At 29.9% G+C, this 27,940-nt stretch overlaps 3 protein-coding genes and 1 non-coding gene across 4 annotated transcripts; all 4 read left to right on the top strand.

Moving 5' to 3' along the window:
- Positions 1–3,734: 3,734 nt before the first annotated feature.
- Positions 3,735–4,340, top strand: LOC124939479 (putative B3 domain-containing protein At1g78640). Its single transcript, XM_047479952.1, has one exon. It carries the CDS (start codon positions 3,735–3,737, stop codon positions 4,338–4,340), a length of 606 nt encoding a protein of 201 aa, XP_047335908.1.
- A 12,511-nt stretch (positions 4,341–16,851) lies between these two features.
- LOC124939478 (B3 domain-containing protein At2g33720-like) lies at positions 16,852–17,457 on the top strand. The gene has a single exon (XM_047479951.1). The coding sequence runs from the start codon at positions 16,852–16,854 to the stop codon at positions 17,455–17,457; it is 606 nt and encodes a 201-aa protein (XP_047335907.1).
- A 5,875-nt stretch (positions 17,458–23,332) lies between these two features.
- Positions 23,333–23,404, top strand: TRNAT-UGU. Its single transcript has one exon. It is a non-coding gene; the product is annotated as a tRNA-Thr (tRNA).
- A 2,832-nt stretch (positions 23,405–26,236) lies between these two features.
- Positions 26,237–26,938, top strand: LOC124939477 (putative B3 domain-containing protein At1g78640). Its single transcript, XM_047479950.1, has one exon. It carries the CDS (start codon positions 26,237–26,239, stop codon positions 26,936–26,938), a length of 702 nt encoding a protein of 233 aa, XP_047335906.1.
- Positions 26,939–27,940: the final 1,002 nt, after the last annotated feature.

Genomic DNA, 27,940 nt, shown 5'->3' with positions numbered 1-27,940 from the left:
TTTAAAGGCTCCTTCTTGTGTTTGTTCATCCGTTCCTCGTGCACCCGTAACGATTCATTTAATCTGTTCCTTCTTGATAAGATCCGCATAAAATAGTCTAAAATAGACTTTAATGCTTCCTGATGGAGAGCTTCAAACTCTCTCCGCAAAATCTGAAGTCGCACCCTTTTTTACCTTAACAACTCTTTTGTGGGGATTTTCTAAAAATTTTCCTGCCTCCTTTGACGTCGAGACATTTGCTACTTTCTCAAAAACAGCAGCATCCAGACACTTGTGGATGATAGAAAAGGGCATGCCGATACTTCTTTTTGTTCTTCTCGTACGCTTGAATCAGGGTCAACGTCGCGTCATCATTAGGTTCCAATCCAAATGATTATTATTTCCCATGCACCTTTTTTCAACGCTTTGTTGTCATGCTCTTAACGAAGCATTGTCATGTCAGATTTTAAACTGAAATTATTTTTATTAAACTGATTTTTTTTTATTAATTTTGTAAATCTAGTGATTTATTGTACAAAGACTAGAAGAAAACATACACATTTGATTTAATAAATTCTGGAATCTTTTAAAATTATTTTTGTAATCTGATATCCATGTCATATTTTCAACACTTTGTTATCATGCTCTCAACGAAGCGTTATCATTATTCAATGCTTCATTATCATATTCTTAATGAAGCGTTGTCATGTCAGATTTTGAACTGAAATTATTTCTATTAAACTAACTTTTTTTAAATCTAGTGATTTATTGTACAAAGACTAGAAGAAAACATACACATTTAATTTAATAAATTTTAGAAATGTTTTTAAATTATTTTTGTAAGATGATATTCATGTCATTTTCTCAACGCTTCGTTGTCATATTCTTAACAAAACGTTGTCATGTCAGATTTTAAACTGAAATTATTTCTATTTAATTGAAATTCTTTTTCTAAATCTAATGATTTGTTGTACAAAGACTAGAAGAAAATAATCTAGTGAAATTATTTTGTTTTAGGCAAATTCGGTGACAGCAACCGCAATAGTGCACAATTGAGTATCAATACAACAACAATTGAATGATTTAGTCTCGACTCAACTTTCTTTCACATCACTTTTGTCTTCTCAACTTCTCCTTCTCGGAGATAATATCTATGAGGACAATCAATATTTAATGAAGATAATAGCTGTGTTAATATCATGTAGTTAATATATTACTGTAGTCTTACAGTAAGTTTTATATTAGTGATCAAATTGATGTTATCATTATAAGTTTTCTAGTAAGTTATATAAGTTGATCAATATTTCAGTAAATTAGTAGTAAGATATCTTTCAATTACTTGTGTTAATATTTCAGGTGTAATATATGTTGGATATTTATAACATGACAACATTGTATACATAACATAATAGCGATATATTATAAACATGACAATGATGTATAAATAAAATAACAAGGGTGTAAACGGTTAATATATGCTGTAAAATGTTAATATATATATATATATATATATATTGTAAAGTGTAAATATATGTTGTATTTAATATATTACTGTAGTATTTTAGTAAGTTATAATATATTACTTTAGTTTTCTAGAAAGTTATAATATGTATGTTAGATATTTATAACATGACAGTGTTGTACAAATAACATGACAACGCATTTAATAAAACATGACAACGTTGTACAAAAAAAATATGACAACGATGTAAACTTTTAATATATGTCGTAAAATGTTAATATATATTACTCAAGCAAGTTATAATATATTTGAACTGAATGTTGGAAGACTATAGTAATATATTAACTACGTCATGATATTAACTACAAGAACCACATGATATATTACGAAGATAGTAGTTGATATTAACTACAGGAACCACAACCAACTCCATTTTTATAGATGGAAGGAGCGGCGACAACGAACTGAAGGCTGAAGGAAGGAAGACGAACTGAAGGCTGAAGATAGGAAGACGAACTGAAGGAAGATTGACTGAAGGCTACTAAGGGACTATATATCTATTGGGTTATGTCCAAAATTATTGGCGCGTGTCTAAGACATTGGGTTATATTTATATTATTTTTGGTGGATAATTAATTTGGTTGGAGAGGAACGGTAAAATCTTCAATAATTTCAAACACTCATTACGTTACGAATCCTTCACAATTTTATCATCACGATATTATATGAAGTTTGATATGAGAAACTGACAGTTTTGATTGAAGATCTCGTTACCTTTTTGGAAGATCTTCGTACAAATTAATTTTTATTTATTTTATTTTTTTATAATTGTTAAATTTTTGCCATTTACTTAAACGACTATCAATTTCATAATATTTTAATGAAACATTTAAAAAAGATGGATCGATATAGAAAACATTGTGATATTTCATAGATAAATAAAATACAATAGGGATAATACAAATATATAGTACTAGCTAATTGTCTAGCTTATTCTAATATGGTCATGCATTTGGTCGAATCATTCATGGCGTCAAATTAATTACTCCCCCGCCCATGAAATTGAGTTTTTCAGGCTCATGATTCTGAAAGAAAAATAAATAAAGTTAAATTTCATGGAAGACCAGAAGCCTCATATTATTCACTAGCAAGCAATTGGCGGAATGACTTAGTCATTCCGGAAGAATCGGCGGAAGGATTTTGCCCGGAAGTCAGGGATTGGTTATTGACAGACACTCAAAGGCTATATTTTGGTATAGGGGCTGTAAATGAGTCAAGCCGAGTTCAAGCCATCAGCTCAAGTTCAACTCAATCAAGTATTTATTATCTCGACTCGAACTCGAGCTCGAATGAGTTTATAAATTTGAGCTCGAGTACGACTCAACAATTTATTTACAAACTCTCGACTTGAAAACTTGAATAAAATTAAATTTTCAAATATTTGTTTAGAAAAAATATTTATTTTAAATTTTAAGTTTTAATATTAAAAAAAATATATTATTTATTATGAGGCTATAAAAAGCTCGACAAACCTTCAAGTATATATTATATGAGATCGAGCTCAATTCGAATATTAAGCTTGGTCAAAGTCAAACTCAATTAATTGAGCCACACTATTTTGGTGTGTTTTAGTTAGTTAATTATATTTGTTTTTTTTATGTTTAAATGATTATTGGATTGGATATTTGGGATTTAATAATTTTGTTTAAATTTGATTGCATTATTTAATAACCAATAAAAATTAGTGGTCCGTTGACATCAAAATGTTGTAAACATGATGATTAGGTAAAAGTAATTCAGATTATAAATTAGGATTTAATATTAAAATTTTAATAAAAATAAAAAATATTGATATTTTTAGAGTAAAATTCTGATTGTAATAAAATAAATTACAGATTAGTTATTGTACTTTATTTTGAATTAATTAATTAATAATAATATTGACCTAGAATTAAGTTTTATTTTTTTTTAATAAAATAATATCCTAAAAAATCTCAATTTTTTGTAAAAGAAAATATTCTCCTATTTTGACAAGAATTTACTAAAATTTCTCATCTAACAAATGATCATATATATATATATATCATTATTTATATATATATATATCATTATTGATCAATTCTTTTGCTCAACTTATAATTTTTTAAAGATAAATATTGATACATATTTCTATATCATTCAAGCAATTCCCTCTTCTAAGATGACAACTATTGAGTTTTTTTCTCTATTTGAAAAGCTTGTAAAAATAAAGGAAGAAAAAATCGCGAGTATGAAAAAAGAAGAAATATCGACAATGCTGACATTATCAAACGATGGCGTCGTGAGAAGAGAACGAAGCCGTCAAATAATTAATAACTCCGCCAGCCCGGTCAAAGATGAAGAAGATCCTCTCAAATTATCACTTAGTCTAGTTCCAACCACCTTAGAGAGTTATGAGAGATATGAGGCCCGAAAAAGAAGAAGACGACTACCCTTCCCCTGGACAATTACTAAGCAATTGTTTAAAAGCGATGTAGATGACTCTTCGAGGCTTCTCATTCAAATCAAAAAAGTGGAAACCTACATTATTCCTTTTCTGAACGAAACAGAGAAAAGATCTCTGTTTGGAGATTCGGAGGGAGTGAGGATGAATATATTTGATGTAGATAAAGAGGAGGAATATGGTTTGAACTTGAAAAAGTGGAAGACCGGAAGCTTCGTTTTCACAACCAATTGGCAAAAGGATTTTGTCCGACGCCGGGAATTGGTTCAGAATGATACAATAGGATTATATTTTGACGCGGACAATCGAAGGCTCTGTTTTGGTGTAGTTGACAAAGCTCGGGTGCCGGTGGTAGACATGGTGGTGACTCCCGCAGTCGCAGACCCAACCACAAGTAAGCGACGCCGTCCAAACTAGGCGAACGGAAGAATTTTTATATTTGATATTTTAAACTTTACTTTTGAGAATCTTGCTATTTGGTTGTAACATCATTTTTTTTTTCATTTTGATTAACATTAAGCATTAATTTGAAATGTACTGAATTTTGGGGATTTTGTATTAACCATAAACTAATCAATTAAAGAAGTTACTTTTTTTTTTATAGATAAATTTGCCTATTATTGTTATTAATATATATAAATTAGTAATATTTAGATCAAAATGAGATTAAAGTAGGTTTTGACTAAACATAAAAGAGAGTACATAATCCCTTTAAGACCTGTGAGGTTATTGTTTTTTTTAGTATTAGTTTAGGTTGACTATCAAAATTCATAATTTACTTCTTTTTAATCTGAAAAGAGATGAGATATTGAAATTTTATAAAATTTAATGAACAACTAATTTTTTTTATTATTATTAAAGAGTTCACACTTAATTAAAATATAATTAATAATAATTTACGTGAGTATAAAATTAACTTTATCATATATTTTTTTTGGGTTAGATGATAATCAAGAAAGAGCTTTAGCACTATTTTATCTGTATTGGTTAAAAACGATTTCTATTTCACAAAATTTCTGACTTTACTTAAAAATTGGATCTTTACATTTTATATATCCAATTATTTTTCCAACCTTTTAGAGCTACATTAAAATTTGACATTTTAAAATATTAAATAAATATCAATATTTGTGATTGAAAATATTTCAATTTAAACTAGTTTTCTACTTTTTCAAATTTTTTAAAAAAGATTTATATCCTTTAAATATTGAAAAACATTTAAAATTGAAAGTTGAAAACAAAGTTGGGCTAGGTCAGTGCCATGTGGACCACCGGTTCGAGAGGGCCAGTTCAGGAGCACGTAGGCCGGCTTTGGACACTGTCTGGGTCGGGGTCAACGCGAAGAGAGATAGAAGGTTAAATCAAGAAAGGGAAGAATCATCAATATTGAAGAACTAATTAACTCAGATGCATAAATTTCAATTCTAAATTTTTAGCATTAATTACAACAAGGATAGATTATAATCAGTTGATATATTCATGGTTTTTAAAAATGATAAACTTAAATGCTTGATTTTTTTAATAACGGTTAATGAAGGTGATTAATTGATGATTGAGGAGATTGATTCATTATCGTTCTTCGTGACCGGGTTCCTATTTATAAACTCCTTAAATCGGTTAAAAGATTAAGTTTGCTGAATTCGTGACAAAGGTGGTTAATGATTTTTGTCTTGTTTAAGGTCATTATTGGACTATGATCACCAAGGTAAGGTAGGGTGGTTATTTGCTCAAACTTCATGGCTTGTTCTTATATGGGCCGCGAGGAAAAGACAAACCAAAGGTGAAACATCTGGTATCATGATTCCGCGTCTGTGCGTTGGGTCAGGCATGGACGCGCTCCGTTCGTGTTTTGTTAATGTTGAGCGTCTTTGTCGTTAGCTTGGGCGTAAGCCCTTGCGTTATCCCTCCTGACGCGCGTTGATTGACCATTGTGGCTTTAGGTCTTGTTTTGGTTTAGGTCAAACATCTTTGGTTCTTTATTTTTCACAAATTTTAATTATTTATTTAATGAAAACACACCAAATTAATTAATAGACATAAATTTTATAATTTGCCTATTTTATTTATTTATTGTTGTATTTTAGGGTGTAGTCTTAATTATTTTGAGATTCAAAATATTTATTTAATTTAGTTGAGTCTTTTTTTTAAAATTTATTTGAGATTAAATAATTTAATATTTATCCCAAATATTATTTAATTTAATTTTGGTCTTTGTTTTAATTATTTTAAATTTATTAACCTAACATTTGTTCCATTTAATTTATTAAAACTGCTATAAATTGGGAGAGTTGAAATTAAGTGTCTATATATTGATACATAATTCAGATTATAATGTAATCTTTCATTTGGTATTTTTTTTTTAATCATTATTTTTAGATCAAAAGTTTTTAGATTAAAGTTTTGATAAACATAAAAAATATTGAATTTTTTAGATTAAAATTTTGATTATAAAATAAATAACACATTGGTTATTGTACTTTATTTTGAATTAATGAATAATAATAATAATCTGAAATGATATTGTAAAAGACATTGACGGAAATTAGGTTTTCTGTTGAAGAAGGTTTTTTTTAATAAAATAATATCCAGGAAAATCTCTATTTTGTTGTTAAAGATAAAATATTTTCCCATTTTGATATAAGGAATGACAAAAAAAAAAAAAAAAAAAAATCTAATATATTTATCATCTCACAACTGATATTTGCTTATTATTATTATTATTATTTTTAATTGTATATAGTTGCGAAAATATACAAAATTAATTAACAGACAAAAAAAATTATATTTTGTCTATTTTTGTTTTTTTATGTTTTATGCTCTCCATCTTAATTATTTTGGGATTGAGATGACTACAACTTTCTTAAAAAATATTTGTTTAATTTATTTGAGTCCTTTTTTAAAATTAATTTATGATAAACAAATATAATATTTATCCCAAATAATTTTCAATTTAATGTTGGCATTTGTTTTCTATTATTTTGATTTATGAATATAACATTTATTCAATTAATTAATTTAAAATGCTATAAATTTGGAGGGTTGAAATTTAGTATTAGATTGTTCGTTAGTAGCTTGTTTTGGATATAAATCAATGAAAGAAATGGTTTAGCATTAGATTTCCCAAAATCTCACTAGTACAATCCTTTACCATGTCTTTGAAAATGAGCAAAATTTAAGCTCTATAGGAAACACACATATTTTTGTTGTTATCATGTTTTGGTTGCGTTTTGATTAACAATAAAAACTCATGCAATAATTTGAAATGTACTTACACTGGGGAGTTTGTATCGACCATAAATCCGGGTTATGGGTGTAAGCGTTCGGTTTCGTCGGTTTATTGACCGAAATGCACATTCAAACAATTACGTTGGTTTACTAAATTTATATACGTCGATTTAATTGATATAATTCATTAACGGGGCATTCGTAGTGACTTAGGGGGGTCGAAGACCATTTTGTTAAAAGAAAATATATCAATCACAACCTACATCTATTATCATTTATACGAATAAGGTGCACTAACACAACTGAATTATTATAAAGTGCACTAAATACTTTATGAAAAAATTATAAATAAGGTTATAATATATTTATATGAATAAAGTCTTGAATTAGTGAATTAGAAGATTCATTCAATAAATAATTTGTTCTCCAGAACACAACTATAGTATTTGGACTAAACATCACACTGATAATTAGCCAATCATTTCGGTTTTAGTGGCGTTCAACCGACAAACAGAAGCGTTAATTTTGTATAAATAAACCATAATGAATTTGGTCGGATTGGTTTAGCAGTTTTGGTTCAGTTTCAAACATTTAATTTATTAACCCCTTTATCCGGGTGGTTTGAGCTTTGAGGTTGAACTTTATTTGTTGGGCTTGAGTGAGTTTGGTTTAGGTAGAGTAGAACACACAAGTAATAAATAAAATTAAAATGTGAGACCAAATTATTCTAGACTTCTTATTTATATATAGAAAGAAAAATGATTAAGTGAGGGAATTTGGTGAAGGAATTTGGTGAAGGAATGACTTGGCATAATTTTATTCGTTGAAAAAATCAAATAATTTCTCTTTTTTCTCTCTTTCCTCTTACTTTTACACATTCCAACCAATGAAGAAGGTAATGAAGTCATTCCCTCACTCTATCACTCCTCATATATATATAAATTTTTAGATATATTTATTTGAATAGTAGGCATTTCAAAATTCCATATTAATTGTCTAATGTTTTTAATAATTAATTTTGATATTCAATATATTTTTTATAATTTTATTTACCCTCAAATAATGGTGATTTGAAAAGAAAAAAAATCTTGTCTAAGCTAAATTAAGATTTAAAGACTCCTCTATCCTTATATTAGTATCTCATTTTATATGTGTGGGGTTGTATTAACAACATATTATTGTTGAAAAAAAAAGGAGAGGAAGAGGGGCTATGACAATTTGTTGATGTTCATATCTTTATTTAATAAGAATATGTTATCTATAATTAATTTTTTATAAAGTCTATAAATCGATATTGCTTTAAGTTTTTAATACAACTTTTATATTTTATAGTTGAAAATTTGAGGAATATGTTTACCCAACTTTATTACATCTCTATTAATTTGTAAATCCTCTTTATTTAATCTCTATTTTTTAACTGAAAGTAAATGAGTTTTTAGGGCGGTTTCGGATTGAAATTTTTATAAAAAAAAATTAGATAGAGAAAAAGATAATGATGGTTGATTATTTTGAGGAGGTGATGATTATTTTTGGTGAAAAGACTTAAATAGTATTTGTATATATAAATAAAATTAAAAATAATAATTTAAAAAAAAAATAGTATTTTGGTTAATAAAATGAGTGATATAATTGTTAAGAAGGGATTGATTAGAAAATTAATTTTTATTAGTTTTTTTTTAAAATCCAATGAGAACAAGACTTTAGTTAAATTAACTTATCAAGCAATTTTTTTAAGAATGATTAAATATTAACTTCTCACATTTAAAATACTTACAAAAAAAAAAATTACTATAAAATATTCTTTAAAGAGAACCGTTAAGGATAATATGTATATTTGGGGGATGATAATATAATAATATATATATATATATATATTAAAATTAAGTGTTTATTTATATAATTAGATTAGTAAATTTAATCATTTGAAAGTATTTTTTATATGATTTATGAGGGGTACATATATATTAATATAATTATTTTGTAACGAAGTTAAGTGATTTATAGTAATTAATTAAAGCTATTATAATTCATTTATATTTATTAGTTTATTACTTTTAACATGTCAATTAAATTTCTCCTTTTTAAGCAATTAATATAACAACCAGTTAATTAGTTAGTTTGTTAATTTAACATTGTTTATTTATTTATTTAAATTTGAATTTCAAACGGGTATATGTTTGTTTGATAAGCGTGTTTTTGTATAAATTAGAAAAGATTTGATTTAGTATTAGATTCTCCCAAATCTCCAAGTGGGGAAATTAGATTTTCAGTTAAAGAAGTTTTTTTTTTTTTTTTTTTATAAATAAAATCTTTGATTTGTTAAAGAGAAAAGATTTTCCTAAATTGAAGACGCATATATTTCTATATATTGACAATCTTCAATCATAACTTGATATTAAAGTTTTGTGCACAATTTTTTCTTTGTTTGTCATGTGGTTGAAAAAGATAATTCGTTCGAGGACAACTATTCAGTTTCATTCTTCGTTCGAAAATCTGTCACAGACAAGGGAAGAAGAAGAAATAGTCATGCGTTACGTCCCGAGAAACAGAAATCAGAGGATCATCAATGATGGCGGCGGTGGTGCTTCTCTGTTTTCAATTGTACAGAACCAAGTTGAAAGACCAACTCTTCTTCTTCTTCCCCGGTTGGAAATGATGCAACAAAAAACAGGGGATCATTTGAAAAAAGAAGAGAAAAGGCATCTGGTTGTTGACGAAGACATTTCTACGTTGCTGACACTATCAAACGAGGAATGCCAAAGGAGAACCCGTCAAATAATCAATAATGAAGCTGACGACGACGACGATGATCCACTCAGATTATCACTCGGCCTGATTCCATTTGATGCCCCAAGACGAAAAAGAAGAAGAATACCGACGTTCCCATGGACAATTACCAAACAATTGTTCAAGAGCGATGTAGATAAGTCTTCGAGGCTTTTGATTCAAAGAAAGGAAATCGAAACACACATTCTTCCGTTCTTGAAAGAAACAGAGAAGTATTCTCTGTTTGGGACTTTGGAGGGAATGCGGATGAATGTTTTTGATGTAGAAAAAGAGGTGGAATATGGCTTGAACTTGAAGATGTGGAAGACCGGAAGCTTCGTATTCACCAGCAATTGGCGAAAAGATTTTGTCCGGCGCCGGGAATTGGTTGAGAAAGACACCATTGGATTATACTTTGACGCTCCCAATCGAAGACTCTGTTTTGGCGTAGTGAATAAAACTCCGGTGGTGGTGGTTACTCCCTCAATACCAAATAAGCGTCGCCGTCGAAACTAGGCATTGGGAGAAATTTGAAATTTTATGCTTTATTTTTATTTTTTGTAAGAATAAAGAAGAAGTGTTCATGAATTCTTTGTAGATTTATGTTCTAATAAGAACATTTAATAAAGTCAATTAAATTTCTCTTTTATAAGCATTTATTTATTTATTTATGCGCTATTAACCTAACAAGACTCAAATTATAAAAGCTTAAAAATCAATTCACCATTTGAAAGACAATGTAAAAATGTTTAGAGCCCCATTTTTCACCTTCTTTCTTACTCTTGTACAAGTTCGAATTATATTAATTAAAGCGAGGATCAATTACGGGGTCCAATCAGTATGCATGGCTGCATGCACCAAACAAACAAACAAACAAACATGGGAAGAAGAAAAATGTCATCTTCAAGAAGACATCTCCATGTTTCTCACATTAATTATCCAAACATTGAATTTTTCTCTGTTTCGTTTAAGAACAACAGGAAGATCAACTTCTTTTCTGGATAATCAAACATTGAAGATTTTGATTGATCCTCCTTCCTTCTTCCGCTAATTGATTGGGATCATTCAGCCCGTCAAATTAATTACTCCCACCAATCCATGAAATTGTGTTTTGATTCAAAAGAAAGAAGTTGAAACCCACCTTCTTCGATCCGTTCTTGAAACTAAAAGAAATAGAGTCTGCGGGGGCTTCGGAGGCAATTAAGATCAATGTTCTTGATTTTGTCCGGCGCAGGGGAGCAATCGGTGGAAAGATTTTGGAAGCAGGCGCCGGGGATTGGTTGAGACATTCAAATGCTCTGTTTTCGTGTAGTGTTTGTAGTTAATTCAATTTTATTTTTTTATGTTTGACAGCTATATTTAATACATGATTATTTGGGATTTATTATAGTTTGTTTGATATTTCTTGATTAAATTTGATTGATTGTTTTTAATAACCAATCAAATTGGTGGTGGGTTGATATATAAAAAAAAAAAAATTATATTTAATAACCAATCATATTGGTGCATCTTCTTATGTTTCATAATACTATGAGCCAGATTGAGAATGTGTCAGTTCTTCCTTTCGGTCACTCCATTATTCTGTGGAGATCTTGGAGTTGTGAGAAAAAGTCTAATGATATTTTCTTCACAAAAATAGTTAAAGGCATTAGAAATAAATTCTCCACCTCTATCGGTTCTCAACGCCCGAATCATATAGTCAAACTCTTTCTCCACCAACGTTTTAAAATTCTTAAAAGTATCAGAACTCTTAGATTTTATTTCAAGAAATAAACCCAAGAATTCCGGCTAAAATCGTCGATGAAAATGAAAAGTAAGAAATAATTACTTTTACCATAAGACGATAGATTGATTGGTCCACAGACATCGGCATGAATAAATTCAAGCGGCTTTGTTTCTCTTGACGTTGCTTCCTTCGGAAAGCTTTTTCTTGCATGTTTTCTTAGAAGACACGCTTCATAAAGTTGATCCGAATGTTTGATCAAAGGCTTCCCTTCACCATTTTCTTTTCGGACATCATTTTAAGACCTCCGAACTTGATATGTCCCATCCTAATGTGCCAACACCACGCTAGATCCATCACAGACACTTGCAAGCAATTTGGCATTCGGTTTGAATAGAAAGCGATAACATCACATTCTTCGACATCGTCACCTTCACAATTAGGTTAGCGCTTCCGTCTAGTAGCCAAAGATTACGATCCTTCATTCTAGTAGCCTCTTTCCATGAGTTGGCCCAAACTCAAAATATTAGTCTTTAATTTGGGGGCATAATACACATTGGAAATAAACTTGTGTATACCATCCTTCAACCGAATCAAAATAGTACCTTTGTCTTTAATCTTGATTTTCAAAGCATCTCCGAACGTGATATTTCTGGTTGCCTTTTTCTCAATCGCAATGAATTTCGACTTATCGCCACACATGTGTTTACTCGCATTGGTGTTAAGATACCATTGACTTTATCCTCCAATAACTTCTTGATTTAGCGCCAACAACAACGTCGACTTCAACGTTTCTTTCTCTTTTGTTGATTGACTTATACTTTTGCATCTTCGGCATACTAGTAGTCACAAGCATAATGACCCATTTTGTAACAATTGTAGCACTCAACGCGCGACTTTTCGTATCCTTTCTTGTATCTGTCACTTCCTTGTCCCCGTCCGCGTCTTCTTTCTCTTCCTCTACCTCTTGGATTTTCTTGAGGCTTTCCATTATTTGCTCTCTCGACGTTTAAATTTCGGTCACGTCCTCGACCGCCACCAAGAGAATAACCTCGACTTCGACCGTGACCTTAATGAATTACGCTCTCTTTTTCGCTAAACGGATTCTTTATTATAAGGACTTGCTTTAAAGGCTCCTTCTTGTGTTTGTTCATCCGTTCCTCGTGCACCCGTAACGATTCATTTAATATGTTCCTTCTTGATAAGATCCGCATAAAATAGTCTAAAATAGACTTTAATGCTTCCTGATGGAGAGCTTCAAACTCTCTCCGCAAAATCTGAAGTCGCACCCTTTTTTACCTTAACAACTCTTTTGTGGGAATTTTCTAAAAATTTTCCTGCCTCCTTTGACGTCGAGACATTTGCTACTTTCTCAAAAACAGCAGCATCCAGACACTTGTGGATGATAGAAAAGGGCATGCCGATCCTTCTTTTTGTTCTTCTCGTACGCTTGAATCAGGGTCAACGTCGCGTCATCATTAGGTTCCAATCCAAATGATTATTATTTCCCATGCACCTTCTTTTCAACGCTTTGTTGTCATGCTCTTAACGAAGCATTGTCATGTCAGATTTTAAACTGAAATTATTTTTATTAAACTGATTTTTTTTATTAATTTTGTAAATCTAGTGATTTATTGTACAAAGACTAGAAGAAAACATACACATTTGATTTAATAAATTCTGGAATCTTTTAAAATTATTTTTGTAATCTGATATCCATGTCATATTTTCAACACTTTGTTATCATGCTCTCAACGAAGCGTTATCATTATTAAATGCTTCATTATCATATTCTTAAAGAAGCGTTGTCATGTCAGATTTTGAACTGAAATTATTTCTATTAAACTAACTTTTTTTAAATCTAGTGATTTATTGTACAAAGACTAGAAGAAAACATACACATTTAATTTAATAAATTTTAGAAATGTTTTTAAATTATTTTTGTAAGATGATATTCATGTCATTTTCTCAACGCTTCGTTGTCATATTCTTAACAAAACGTTGTCATGTCAGATTTTAAACTGAAATTATTTCTATTTAATTGAAATTCTTTTTCTAAATCTAATGATTTGTTGTACAAAGACTAGAAGAAAATAATCTAGTGAAATTATTTTGTTTTAGGCAAATTCGGTGACAGCAACCGCAATAGTGCACAATTGAGTATCAATACAACAACAATTGAATGATTTAGTCTCGACTCAACTTTCTTTCACATCACTTTTATCTTCTCAACTTCTCCTTCTCGGAGATAATATTTATGAGGACAATCAATATTTAACGAAGATAATAGTTGTGTTAATATCATGTAGTTAATATATTACTATAGTCTTACAGTAAGTTTTATATTAGTGATCAAATTGATGTTATCATTATAAGTTTTCTAGTAAGTTATATAAGTTGATCAATATTTCAGTAAATTAGTAATAAGATATCTTTCAATTACTTGTGTTAATATTTCAGGTGTAATATATGTTGGATATTTATAACATGACAACGTTGTATACATAACATAATAGCGATATATTATAAACATGACAATGATGTATAAATAAAATAACAAGGGTGTAAACGGTTAATATATGCTGTAAAATGTTAATATATATATATATATATATATATATATATATATATATATATTTTGTAAAGTGTAAATATATGTTGTATTTAATATATTACTGTAGTATTTTAGTAAGTTATAATATATTACTTTAGTTTTCTAGAAAGTTATAATATGTATGTTAGATATTTATAACATGACAGTGTTGTACAAATAACATGACAACGCATTTAATAAAACATGACAACGTTGTACAAAAAAAATATGACAACGATGTAAACTTTTAATATATGTCGTAAAATGTTAATATATATTACTCACGCAAGTTATAATATATTTGAACTGAATGTTGGAAGACTATAGTAATATATTAACTACGTCATGATATTAACTACAAGAACCACATGATATATTACGAAGATAGTAGTTGATATTAACTACAGGAACCACAACCAACTCCATTTTTATAGATGGAAGGAGCGGCGACAACGAACTGAAGGCTGAAGATAGGAAGACGAACTGAAGGAAGATTGACTGAAGGCTACTAAGGGACTATATATCTATTGGGTTATGTCCAAAATTATTGGCGCGTGTCTAAGACATTGGGTTATATTTATATTATTTTTGGTGGATAATTAATTTGGTTGGAGTGGAACGGTAAAATCTTCAATAATTTCAAACACTCATTACGTTACGGATCCTTCACAATTTTATTGTCACGATATTATATGAAGTTTGATATGAGAAACTGACAGTTTTGATTGAAGATCTCGTTACCATTTTGGAAGATCTTCGTACAAATTAATTTTTATTTATTTTATTTTTTTATAATTGTTAAATTTTTGCCATTTACTTAAACGACTATCAATTTCATAATATTTTAATGAAACATTTAAAAAAGATGGATCGATATAGAAAACATTGTGATATTTCATGTAGTCGTCCCGAGGCAGCAAATGTATGGTTTTGGCCCCCTATTCTTTCTCCCGACCTTTATGGATTTCGAGTCGGGAATAGAGTTGTGGCTTATTTGGCGCTATATTACAATTCATTCATTCTCGGGCATAGCTGTTCACGAAACGTGGCATAGGACATCTGTCGGCGGCGGGAGTCTTACATCCGAGCGAGAGGTCAGACCAATCCCATTCATCCTGGTCTGATCCGAAGGGATCTTATTGAATGAATTGATCCATTGTTGTATGCCCTACCCTACTTCTTTGTTTCTACTTTCATTCGCCGTACTTCCTTTTCTTACTCCTGAGATATAGTGGAAACATTTGGTTATATGGTGGAGAGTGAAAAGACCAATGATAGATAAATAAAATACAATAGGGATAGTACAAATATATAGTAGCTAATTGTCTAGCTTATTCTAATATGGTCATGCATTTGGTCGAATCATTCATGGCGTCAAATTAATTACTCCCGCCCATGAAATTGAGTTTTTCAGGCTTATGATTCTGAAAGAAAAACAAATAAAGTTAAATTTCATGGAAGACCAGAGGAAGCCTCATATTATTCACTAGCAAGCAATTGGAGGAATGACTAAGTCATTCCGGAAGAATCGGCGGAAGGATTTTGCCCGGCAGTCAGGGATTGGTTATTGACAGACACTCAAAGGCTATATTTTGGTATAGGGCTGTAAATGAGTCAAGTCGAGTTCAAGCCACCAGCTCAAGTTCAACTCAATCAAGTATTTATTATCTCGACTCGAACTCGAGCTCGAATGAGTTTATAAATTTGAGCTCGAGTACGACTCAACAATTTATTTACAAACTCTCGACTTGAAAACTTGAATAAAATTAAATTTTCAAATATTTGTTTAGAAAAAATATTTATTTTAAATTTTAAGTTTTAATATTAAAATAAATAAAAAAATATATATTATTTATTATGAGGCTATAAAAAGCTCGACAAACCTTCAAGTATATATTATATAAGATCGAGCTCAATTCGAATATTAAGCTTGGTCAAAGTCAAACTCAATTAATTGAGCCACACTATTTTAATGTGTTTTAGTTAGTTAATTATATTTGTTTTTTTATGTTTAAATGATTATTGGATTGGATATTTGAGATTTAATAATTTTGTTTAAATTTGATTGCATTATTTAATAACCAATAAAATTGGTGGTCAGTTGACATAAAAATGTTGTAAACATGATGATTAGGTAAAGTAATTCAGATTATAAATTGGGATTTAATATTAAAATTTTAATAAAAATAAAAAATATTGATATTTTTAGAGTAAAATTCTGATTGTAATAAAATAAATAACAGATTAGTTATTGTACTTTATTTTGAATTAATTAATTAATTAATAATAATATTGACCTAGAATTAGGTTTTATTTTTTTTTAATAAAATAATATCCTAAAAAATCTCAATTTTTTGTAAAAGAAAATATTCTCCTATTTTGACAAGAATTCACTAAAATTTCTCATCTAACAAATGATCATATATATATATATCATTATTGATCAATTCTTTTGCTCAACTTATAATTTTTTAAAGATAAATATTGATACATATTTCTATATCATTCAAGCAATTCCCTCTTCTAAGATGACAACTATTGAGTTTTTTTCTCTATTTGAAAAGCTTGTAAAAATAAAGGAAGAAAAAATCGCGAGTATGAAAAAAGAAGAAATATCGACAATGCTGACATTATCAAACGATGGCGTCGTGAGAAGAGAACGAAGCCGTCAAATAATTAATAACTCCGCCAGCCCGGATAAAGATGAAGAAGATCCTCTCAAATTATCACTTAGTCTAGTTCCAACCACCTTAGAGAGTTATGAGAGATATGAGGCCCGAAAAAGAAGAAGACGACTACCCTTCCCCTGGACAATTACTAAGCAATTGTTTAAAAGCGATGTAGATGACTCTTCGAGGCTTCTCATTCAAATCAAAAAAGTGGAAACCTACATTATTCCTTTTCTGAACGAAACAGAGAAAAGATCTCTGTTTGGAGATTCGGAGGGAGTGAGGATGAATATATTTGATGTAGATAAAGAGGAGGAATATGGTTTGAACTTGAAAAAGTGGAAGACCGGAAGCTTTGTTTTCACAACCAATTGGCAAAAGGATTTTGTCCGACGCCGGGAATTGGTTCAGAATGATACAATAGGATTATATTTTGACGCGGACAATCGAAGGCTCTGTTTTGGTGTAGTTGACAAAGCTCGGGTGCCGGTGATAGACCTGGTGGTGACTCCCGCAGTCGCAGACCCAACCACAAGTAAGCGACGCCGTCCAAACTAGGCAACGGGAGAATTTTTATATTTGAAATTTTAAACTTTACTTTTGAGAATCTTGATATTTGGTTGTAACATCATTTTTTTTTATTAACATTAAGCATTAATTTGAAATGTACTGAATTTTTGGGATTTTGTATTAACTATAAACTCATCAATTAAAGAAGTTACGTTTTTTATAGATAAATTTGCCTATTATTGTTATTAATATATATATATATATATATATATATATATATATATAATATTTAGATAAAAAAAAATATATAGATTAAAGTAGGTTTTGACTAAACATAAAAGAGAGTACGTAATCCCCTTAAGAGCCGTGAGGTTATTGTTTTTTAAGTATTAGTGTAGGTTGACTATCAAAATTCATAATTTACTTCTTTTTAATCTCAAAAGATATTGAAATTTTATAAAATTTAATGAATAATTATTTTTTGTATTATTAAAGAGTCCCCACTTAATTAAAATATAACGAATAATAATTATTTACATGTGTATAAAATTAATTTTATCATAGATTTTTTTTTTGGTTCGATGTAAGATCAGGAAATAGCTTTAGTGTTAAAAACAATTTCTATTTCACAAAATTTCTTACTTTATTTAAAAATTGAATCTTTACATTTTATATATCCAATTATGTTTCCACCTTTAGATCTACATTAAAATTTGATATTTTAAAATATTAAATAAATGTCAAAATTTGTGATTGAAAATATCAATTTAAACTAGTTTTCTAGTTTATATCCTTTAAATATTGAAAAAATTGAAAGTTGAAAACAAAGTTGGGCTAGTTCAGGTGCCATGTGGACCACGGGTTCGCGAGGGCCAGTTCAGGAGCACGTAGGCCGGCTTTGGACACTGTCTGGGTCGGGGTCAACGCGAAGAGAGACTCATGCGCGGAGGCCAGTTTTCGACCGAGTTGGAGTCGTCTTCAACCTCTAACCAGACCAAAAACCTCATTCGACTACGTCTCCCCATTTAAAATACGTTGGTGAAGTCTTAGAGTCGTTATTCCATCTGCAAGGGAGTTGACGTAGCTCCGACAGAATGTGGCTAAAAAGCTTCATGATGTTCATTAGAACTGAAATCAACCGTTTAAACCTATCTCGTGGTTCATCTTAGCCATTTTCAAACTTGAAGTTCAAAATAAAAATTATGAAAAAATTGATTTGGTATAAATCGATCAAGAATTGTTTGAAAATACACTTTATCATTTACAAGCAATTTAAGAGCTTTAGGAAACCATAATTCATGAGTTGAAGGCTATTAACAAAAACTCAATTATAAAAAAAAATTCAATTAATTTTTTTTTTTTGATAGAAGGTTATCTTATGACAATATTTTAATCAATAAATGGAAGAATCATCAATATTGAAGAACTAATTAACTCAGATGTATAAATTTCAATTCTGATTTTTTAGCATTAATTACAACAAGGATGGATTATAATCAGTTGATATATTCATGGTTTTTTCGTATAACAACGAGGTCATTTGAAATTTGAAATTTGAATTTTTTCGCTCCCCTAAAGTCGTGCTTTTTATCATTCCTCTAAAATTAATCATTTGAAAGTATTTTTTTATATGATTTATGAGGGTATTAATATAATTAATTTTGGTTATAATTATTTTGTAATGAAGTTAAGTGATATATAGTAATTAATTAAGGCTATTATAATTCATTTATAATTTAATTTATATTTATTAGTTTAATACTTTTAATATGTCAATTAAATTTCTCTTTTTTAAGCCATTAATTTAACGGCCAGTTAATTAGTTAGTTTGTTAATTTAACATTGTTTATTTATTTATTTAAATTTGAATTTCAAACGGGTATATGTTTGTTTGATAAGCGTGTTTTTGTATAAATTAGAAAAGATTAGATTTAGTATTAGATTCTCCCAAATCTCCAAGTGGGGAAATTAGATTTTCAGTTAAAGAAGTTTTGTTTTTTTTTTATAAATAAAATCTCTAATTTGTTAAAGATAAAAGATTTTCCTAAATTGAAGACACATATATTTCTATATATTGACAATCTTCAATCATAACTTGATATTAAAGTTTTGTGCACAACTTTTTCTCTGTTTGTCATGTGGTTGAAAAGAATAATTCGTTCGAAAACAACTATTCAGTTTCATTCTCCGTTCGAAAATCTGTCACAGACAAGGGAAGAAGAAGAAGTAGTCATGCGTTACGTCGTCCCCGTCCCGAGAAACAGAAATCAGAGGATCATCAATGATGGCGGCGGTGGTGCTTCTCCGTTTTCAATTGTACATAACCAAGTTGAAAGACCAACTCTTCTTCTTCTTCCCCTGTTGGAAATGCTGCAACAAAAAACAGGGGATCATTTGAAAAAAGAAGAGAAAAGGCATCTTGTTGATGAAAACATTTCTACGGTGCTGACACTATCTAACGAGGAATGCCAAAGGAGAACCCGTCAAATAATCAATAATGAAGCTGACGACGACGATGATGACGATCCACTCAGATTATCACTCAGCCTGGTTCCATTTGATGCCCCAAGACGAAAAAGAAGAAGACCGACGTTCCCATGGACAATTACCAAACAATTGTTCAAGAGCGATGTAGACGAGTCTTCGAGGCTATTGATTCAAAGAAAGGAAATCGAAACACACATTCTTCCGTTCTTGGAAGAAACAGAGAAGTATTCTCTATTTGGGACTTTGGAGGGAATGCGGATGAATGTTTTTGATGTAGAAAAAGAGGTGGAATATGGCTTGAATTTGAAGATGTGGAAGACCGGAAGCTTCGTATTCACCAGCAATTGGCGAAAAGATTTTGTCCGGCGCCGGGAATTGGTTGAGAAAGACACCATTGGATTATACTTTGACGCTCCCAATCGAAGACTCTGTTTTGGCGTAGTGAATAAAACTCCGGTGGTGGTGGTTACTCCCTCAATACCAAATAAGCGTCGCCGTCGAAACTAGGCATTGGGAGAAATTTGAAATTTTATGCTTTATTTTTATTTTTTGTAAGAATAAAGAAGAAGTGTTCATGAATTCTTTGTAGATTTATGTTCTAATAAGAACATTTAATAAAGTCAATTAAATTTCTCTTTTATAAGCATTTATTTATTTATTTATGCGCTATTAACCTAACAAGACTCAAATTATAAAAGCTTAAAAATCAATTCACCATTTGAAAGACAATGTAAAAATGTTTAGAGCCCCATTTTTCACCTTCTTTCTTACTCTTGTACAAGTTCGAATTATATTAATTAAAGCGAGGATCAATTACGGGGTCCAATCAGTATGCATGGCTGCATGCACCAAACAAACAAACAAACAAACATGGGAAGAAGAAAAATGTCATCTTCAAGAAGACATCTCCATGTTTCTCACATTAATTATCCAAACATTGAATTTTTCTCTGTTTCGTTTAAGAACAACAGGAAGATCAACTTCTTTTCTGGATAATCAAACATTGAAGATTTTGATTGATCCTCCTTCCTTCTTCCGCTAATTGATTGGGATCATTCAGCCCGTCAAATTAATTACTCCCACCAATCCATGAAATTGTGTTTTGATTCAAAAGAAAGAAGTTGAAACCCACCTTCTTCGATCCGTTCTTGAAACTAAAAGAAATAGAGTCTGCGGGGGCTTCGGAGGCAATTAAGATCAATGTTCTTGATTTTGTCCGGCGCAGGGGAGCAATCGGTGGAAAGATTTTGGAAGCAGGCGCCGGGGATTGGTTGAGACATTCAAATGCTCTGTTTTCGTGTAGTGTTTGTAGTTAATTCAATTTTATTTTTTTATGTTTGACAGCTATATTTAATACATGATTATTTGGGATTTATTATAGTTTGTTTGATATTTCTTGATTAAATTTGATTGATTGTTTTTAATAACCAATCAAATTGGTGGTGGGTTGATATATAAAAAAAAAAAAATTATATTTAATAACCAATCATATTGGTGCATCTTCTTATGTTTCATAATACTATGAGCCAGATTGAGAATGTGTCAGTTCTTCCTTTCGGTCACTCCATTATTCTGTGGAGATCTTGGAGTTGTGAGAAAAAGTCTAATGATATTTTCTTCACAAAAATAGTTAAAGGCATTAGAAATAAATTCTCCACCTCTATCGGTTCTCAACGCCCGAATCATATAGTCAAACTCTTTCTCCACCAACGTTTTAAAATTCTTAAAAGTATCAGAACTCTTAGATTTTATTTCAAGAAATAAACCCAAGAATTCCGGCTAAAATCGTCGATGAAAATGAAAAGTAAGAAATAATTACTTTTACCATAAGACGATAGATTGATTGGTCCACAGACATCGGCATGAATAAATTCAAGCGGCTTTGTTTCTCTTGACGTTGCTTCCTTCGGAAAGCTTTTTCTTGCATGTTTTCTTAGAAGACACGCTTCATAAAGTTGATCTGAATGTTTGATCAAAGGCTTCCCTTCGCCATTTTCTTTTCGGACATCATTTTAAGACCTCCGAACTTGAGATGTCCCATCCTAATGTGCCAACACCACGCTAGATCCATCACAGACACTTGCAAGCAATTTGGCCATTCGGTTTGAATAGAAAGCGATAACATCACATTCTTCGACATCGTCACCTTCACAATTAGGTTAGCTCTTCCGTCTCGTAGCCAATGATTACGATCCTTTATTCTGGTAGCCTCTTTCCATGAGTTGGCTCAAACTCAAAATATTAGTCTTACGGTAAGTTTTATATTAGTGATCAAATTGATGTTATCATTATAAGTTTTTTAGTAAGTTATATAAGTTGATAAATATTTCAGTAAATTAGTAGTAAGATATCTTTCAATTACTTGTGTTAATATTTCAGGTGTAATATATGCTGGATATTTATAACATGACAACGTTGTATACATAACATAATAGCGATATATTATAAACATGACAATGATGTATAAATAAAATGACAACGGTGTAAACGGTTAATATATGTTGTAAAATGTTAATATATATATATATATATATATATATATATATATATATATATTTTGTAAAGTGTAAATAAATGTTGTATTTAATATATTACTGTAGTATTTTAGTAAGTTATAATATATTACTTTAGTTTTCTAGAAAGTTATAATATGTATGTTAGATATTTATAACATGACGGTGCTGTACAAATAACATGACAACGCATTTAATAAAACATGACAATGTTGTACAAAAAAAAATATGACAACGATGTAAACTGTTAATATATGTTGTAAAATGTTAATATATATTACTCAAAGTAAGTTATAATATATTTGAACCGAATGTTGGAAGACTATAATAATATATTAACTACATAATGATAATAACTACAAGAACCACATGATATATTACGAAGATAGTAGTTGATATTAACTACATGATATTAACTATATAAACCACAGCCAACTCCATTTTTATAGATGGAAGGAGCGGCGACAACGAACTGAAGGCTGAAGAAAGGAAGACGAACCAAAGGCTGAAGATAGGAAGACGAACTGAAGGAAGACTGACTGAAGGCTACTAGGGTTTGATTGGGCGGCTGAAGCAGAAGAAAATGAATCGCGCTAGGGCTGAAGAGGAAAGCAGAAGTGCGTAATGGAGAAAGGGGGATACTTAGGGTTTGAAAGGAATATGCGCGTTGTTTAACTTTTTTTTTTCATATGTCCCTCTATCTAGGCAGTTGCTAGGGCAACAATCGTTGTCTATATCATTTTTCATATAATTAATAATTAAAATTTTTTTGAAGAAGGCAGCCGGCCAATAAGAATAGGAGACGTTAATATTAACGAAAAAGAAACATAGTGTCTTGTATTCTTCTTTATTTTAGGTTGAGTAACTTTATTATTTTATCTTTTAATTAATATATACAAATATTTATACATTTAAAGCAAATTGCCTTCATAGCTCAGTGGTAGAGCGTCAGTCTTGTAAACTGAAGGTCTGTAGTTCGATCCTGCATGGAGGCATTACTTTTTTTATTTCGATCTTTCATTTAAAACCATTACATTTTTTAAAATGCAAAACTAACCATAAGAAAAAACAAGTAATGTTATCATAATTCATAACCATTAAGAGATACACTATTATATATGTATTGGAGATGTTTTATTTTCTTCTTTTTTGCCTTTCATACCAGATAAGAACTTTAACATGTCCCTATACCTTAATTATGAGAATATGGATGGACTAAATACTTGGATTTGTACATCTTCATGAGCTTTCATCCATAATGGGTCAAGGATTCCCACATAACCCATCATGTTACATGTATGGCCGAGCTATGATTAAATGTGGAGCATCATAGACGAACCCGGAATGAGAGGATCATTTGTCAAGACAAATAACACGACATGAGAAAAAACCTATTCTTATCTGATTATAAAAGATGAAACTACGAAGGGACTATATATCTATTGGGCTATGTCCAAAATCGTGTCTAAAACATTGGGCTATATTTATATTATTTTTGGTGGATAATTAATTTGGTTGGAGAGGAACGGTAAAATATCCAATAATCTTAAACACTTATTATGGATCCTTTACAATTCTATCATCCTGATATTATATGAAGTTTGATATGAGAAATTGACAGTTTTCATTGAAGATCCCGTTACCCTTTTGAAAGATCTTCGCACAAATTAATTTTTATTTATTTTATTTTTCTTCATAATTGTTAAAAAAAATTATCGTTTAAGCAAACAACTATCAATTTTATAATATTTTAATGAAACATTTAAAAAAGAGGAATCAATATAGAAAACATCGTGATGTTTTATAGATAATTAAAATATAATAGGGATAGTACAAATATATAGTACTAGCTAATTGTCTACTCTATTCTAATATGGTCATGCATTTTGTCGAATCATTCAGGGCGTCAAATTAATTAGTCCCGCCATGAAAGTGAGTTTTTCAGGCTTATGATTCAAATAAATATTATTCTTGAAAGAAAAAGAAATAAAGTTAAATTTCATAATGTGAAAAAAGAGGAGGAGAAAATATAAAGCTTGAACTTGAAGAAATAGAAGACAAGAGGAAACCTCATATTATTCATAGGAAGCAATTAGCAGAAAGACTGATGGCCCGGACCCAGACCCGAATTTGCTCCGAAAAAAACAGGTACTTAAATTACACAAAATTTTGGTTTGGAACCGATCGGTACCTGGACCCGAACCAGACTCAATTTTTAAATCTATATTTTTTTACTTATTTAACTAATTTTAATCTATTAATATATTTTTAATTTTACACATGTTTTAAATATAATTTAGATAAAATTGAATAAAAATTTTAATATTTTAAAATATTATATGATGCATTAAAAAAATTAATTCATGTATATTAAGCTTTAAAAAATTATTAAATAATTTTTTTTATAAAATATCATATTAAATAAAATAAAACAAAAGTCCTATATTATATCAAATACAAATAAAAAATATTTATAAAATATATATATTAAAAATAAAAATATTTCCTTCAATGTATCATATATCCTCTTCTTCCTCATCTTAAGCCGCTGACAATTGACAAACAGGGAGGAACAGAGATAGGAACCGATTCCGGCGATTCAACTAAACGATGAACAATGCACAATAAAACTATTTTTTTTAATTATCGAAATTTCTTTCGGGTACCCGGAACCGACTCCGAACTGATCGGTTCTGCCCGAAATTACTCGGAACCTAAAATCAAATTAATTACCTGAACCGAATGGTTCGGTTCCTTCGTGTACCCGACCCATCGAGGCAACATTGCCATCCCTAGGCACGGGAGGAATCGGCAGAAGGATTTTGTCCAGCGGCCAGGGATTGGTTATTGACAAACACTCAAAAGACTCTTTTTGATCCAGCACAACGAATGAGTCAAGCCGAGCTCAAGTCAGCTTGAGCTCGAGTTAAACTCAATCAAGTATTTATTATCTCAACTCGAATTCGAACGAGTTTATAAATTTGAGCTCGAGCACAACTCAACAATTTACTTACAAACTCGACTAGACTTAAAAACTTGAATAAAATTAAATTTTCAAATATTTGTTGAGAAAAAATATTTATTTTAAATTTAAGGTTTTAATATTAAAATAAATAAAAAATATATATTATTTATTATGATGCTATAAAAAGCTCGACAAACCTTTGAGTATGTATTATATGAGATCTAGCTCAACTCTAATATTAAACTACCTCGGCTCTAGCTTGGTCAAAGTCAAACTCAATTAATGGAGCCGCCCTATTTTGGTGTGTTTTAGTTAGTTAATTATATTTGTTTTTTTATGTTTAAATGATTATTGAATTGAGATATTTGGGATTTAATAATTTTGATTAAATTTGATTGCATTATTTAATAACCAATAAAAATTGGTGATCAGTTGACATAAAAATGTTGTAAACATGATGATTAGGTAAAGTAATTCAGATTATAAATTGGGATTTAATATTAAATTTTAATAAAAATAAAAAATATTGATTTTTTTAGAGTAAAATTCTAATTGTAATAAAATAAATAACAAATTAGTTATTGTACTCTATTTTGAATTAATTAATTAATTAATAATAATATTGACCTAGAATTAGGTTTTATTTTTTTTAATAAAATATTATCCTAAAAAATCTCTATTTTTGTAAAAGAAAATATTCTCTTACAAGAATTTACTAAAATTTCTCATGTAACAAATAATCATCTAATATATATCTATCTATATATTTATCATCATCTCATTATTAATCAATTCTTTGACACAACTTATAATTCTTTAAAGTAAATATTTCTATATCATTTAAGCAATTCCCTCTTCTAAGATGACAACTATTGAGTTCTTTTCTCTATTTGAAAAGCTTGTAAAAATAATGGAAGAAGAATTCGCGAATATGAAAAAAGAAGAAGAAATATCGACAATGTTGACATTATCGAACGATGGCGTCGTGAGAAGAGAGGGTAGCCGTCAAATAATTAATAACTCCGTCGGTCAGAACGAAGATGAAGAAGATCCACTCAAATTATCACTCAGTCTAGTTCCAACCACCTTAGAGAGTTTTGAGAGATATGAGGCCCGAAAAAGAAAAAGACCACTACCCTTCCCATGGACAATTACAAAGCAATTGTTTAAAAGCGATGTAGATGACTCTTCGAGGCTTCTCATTCAAATAAAAAAAGTGGAAACTTACATTATTCTTTTTCTGAACGAAACAGAGAAAAGATCTCTTTTTGGGGATTCGAAGGGAGTGAGGATGAATATATTTGATGTAGATAAAGATGAGGAATATGGTTTGAATTTGAAGAAGTGGAAGACCGGAAGCTTCATTTTCACAACCAATTGGCAAAAGGATTTTGTCCGACGTCCGGAATTGGTTCAGAATGATACGATAGGATTATATTTTGACGCGGGCAATCGAAGGCTCTGTTTTGGTGTAGTCGACAATGCTCGGGTGCCGGTGGTAGACCTGGTGGTGACTCCCGTAGTTGCAGACCCAACCACAAGTAAGCGACGCCGTCCAAACTAGGCAAAGGGAGAATTTTTATATTTTAAATTTTAAACTTTACTTTTGAGAATCTTGATATTTTGTTGTAACATCATTTTTTTGTTTCATTTTGATTAACATTGCATTAATTTGAAATGTACTGAATTTTGGGGATTTTGTATTAACCATAAACTCATCAATTAAAGAAGTTACGTTTTTTTATAGATAAACTTGCATATTATTGTTATTAATATATATATAAATTAGTAATATTTAGATCAAAATGAGATTAAAGTAGGTTTTGACTAAACATAAAAGAGAGTACGTAATCCCTGTAAGACCTCCAGGTTATTGTTTTTTTAGTATTAGTTTAGGTTGACTATCAAAATTCATAATTTACTTCTTTTTAATCAAGAGACGAGATATTGAAATTTTATAAAATTTAATGAACAACTATTTTTATTATTATTAAAGAGTCCACACTTAATTAAAATATAATCAATAGTAATTTACCTGTGTATAAAATTAATTGATAATCATAGATTTTTTTGGGTTCGATGTTAGATAATAATCAGGAAAGAATTTTAACGCTATTTTCTCTGTATCGATTTAAAAAAACGATTTCTATTTCACAAAATTTCTGACTTTATTTAAAAATTGATGTTTACATTTTATATATCCAATTACGTGATTTCCAATAAAACAACATCAGATTTACGTGAAAACCCTCTCAACCTGAAGGGTAAAACCATGGGGCCAACTAAAAATTTTCACTATAAACAAGAAACTAATACAAATGTTGTATTAGTTTTTCTTAACTTTAAACCTAAAATTAAAATATATATACCAACAGAGAAAATCAATTTCATTCAAACTCAAACTCAAGCAATTAGTCTGAATATAAGAGAACAAGAAATTAGAACATGAATGTGATAAGGTACAAAGATAGTAGTTGATATTAACTACAAGAACCAAGACGGATTCATTTTGTATATGGAAGGAGCGACAGCAGCAAACTGAAGGCTGAAGGAAGGAAGATGAACG

The sequence above is a fragment of the Impatiens glandulifera genome, chromosome 5 (assembly GCF_907164915.1).
Source record: "Impatiens glandulifera chromosome 5, dImpGla2.1, whole genome shotgun sequence".
Classification (NCBI taxonomy): domain Eukaryota; kingdom Viridiplantae; phylum Streptophyta; class Magnoliopsida; order Ericales; family Balsaminaceae; genus Impatiens; species Impatiens glandulifera.
This window is presented reverse-complemented; position numbering and strand designations above follow the sequence as displayed.

Coding starts and splice junctions, on each gene's coding strand:
- LOC124939479 (XM_047479952.1), top strand. CDS start 3,735: ATGCTGACATTATCAAACGATGGCGTCGTGAGAAGAGAACGAAGCCGT.
- LOC124939478 (XM_047479951.1), top strand. CDS start 16,852: ATGCTGACATTATCAAACGATGGCGTCGTGAGAAGAGAACGAAGCCGT.
- LOC124939477 (XM_047479950.1), top strand. CDS start 26,237: ATGACAACTATTGAGTTCTTTTCTCTATTTGAAAAGCTTGTAAAAATA.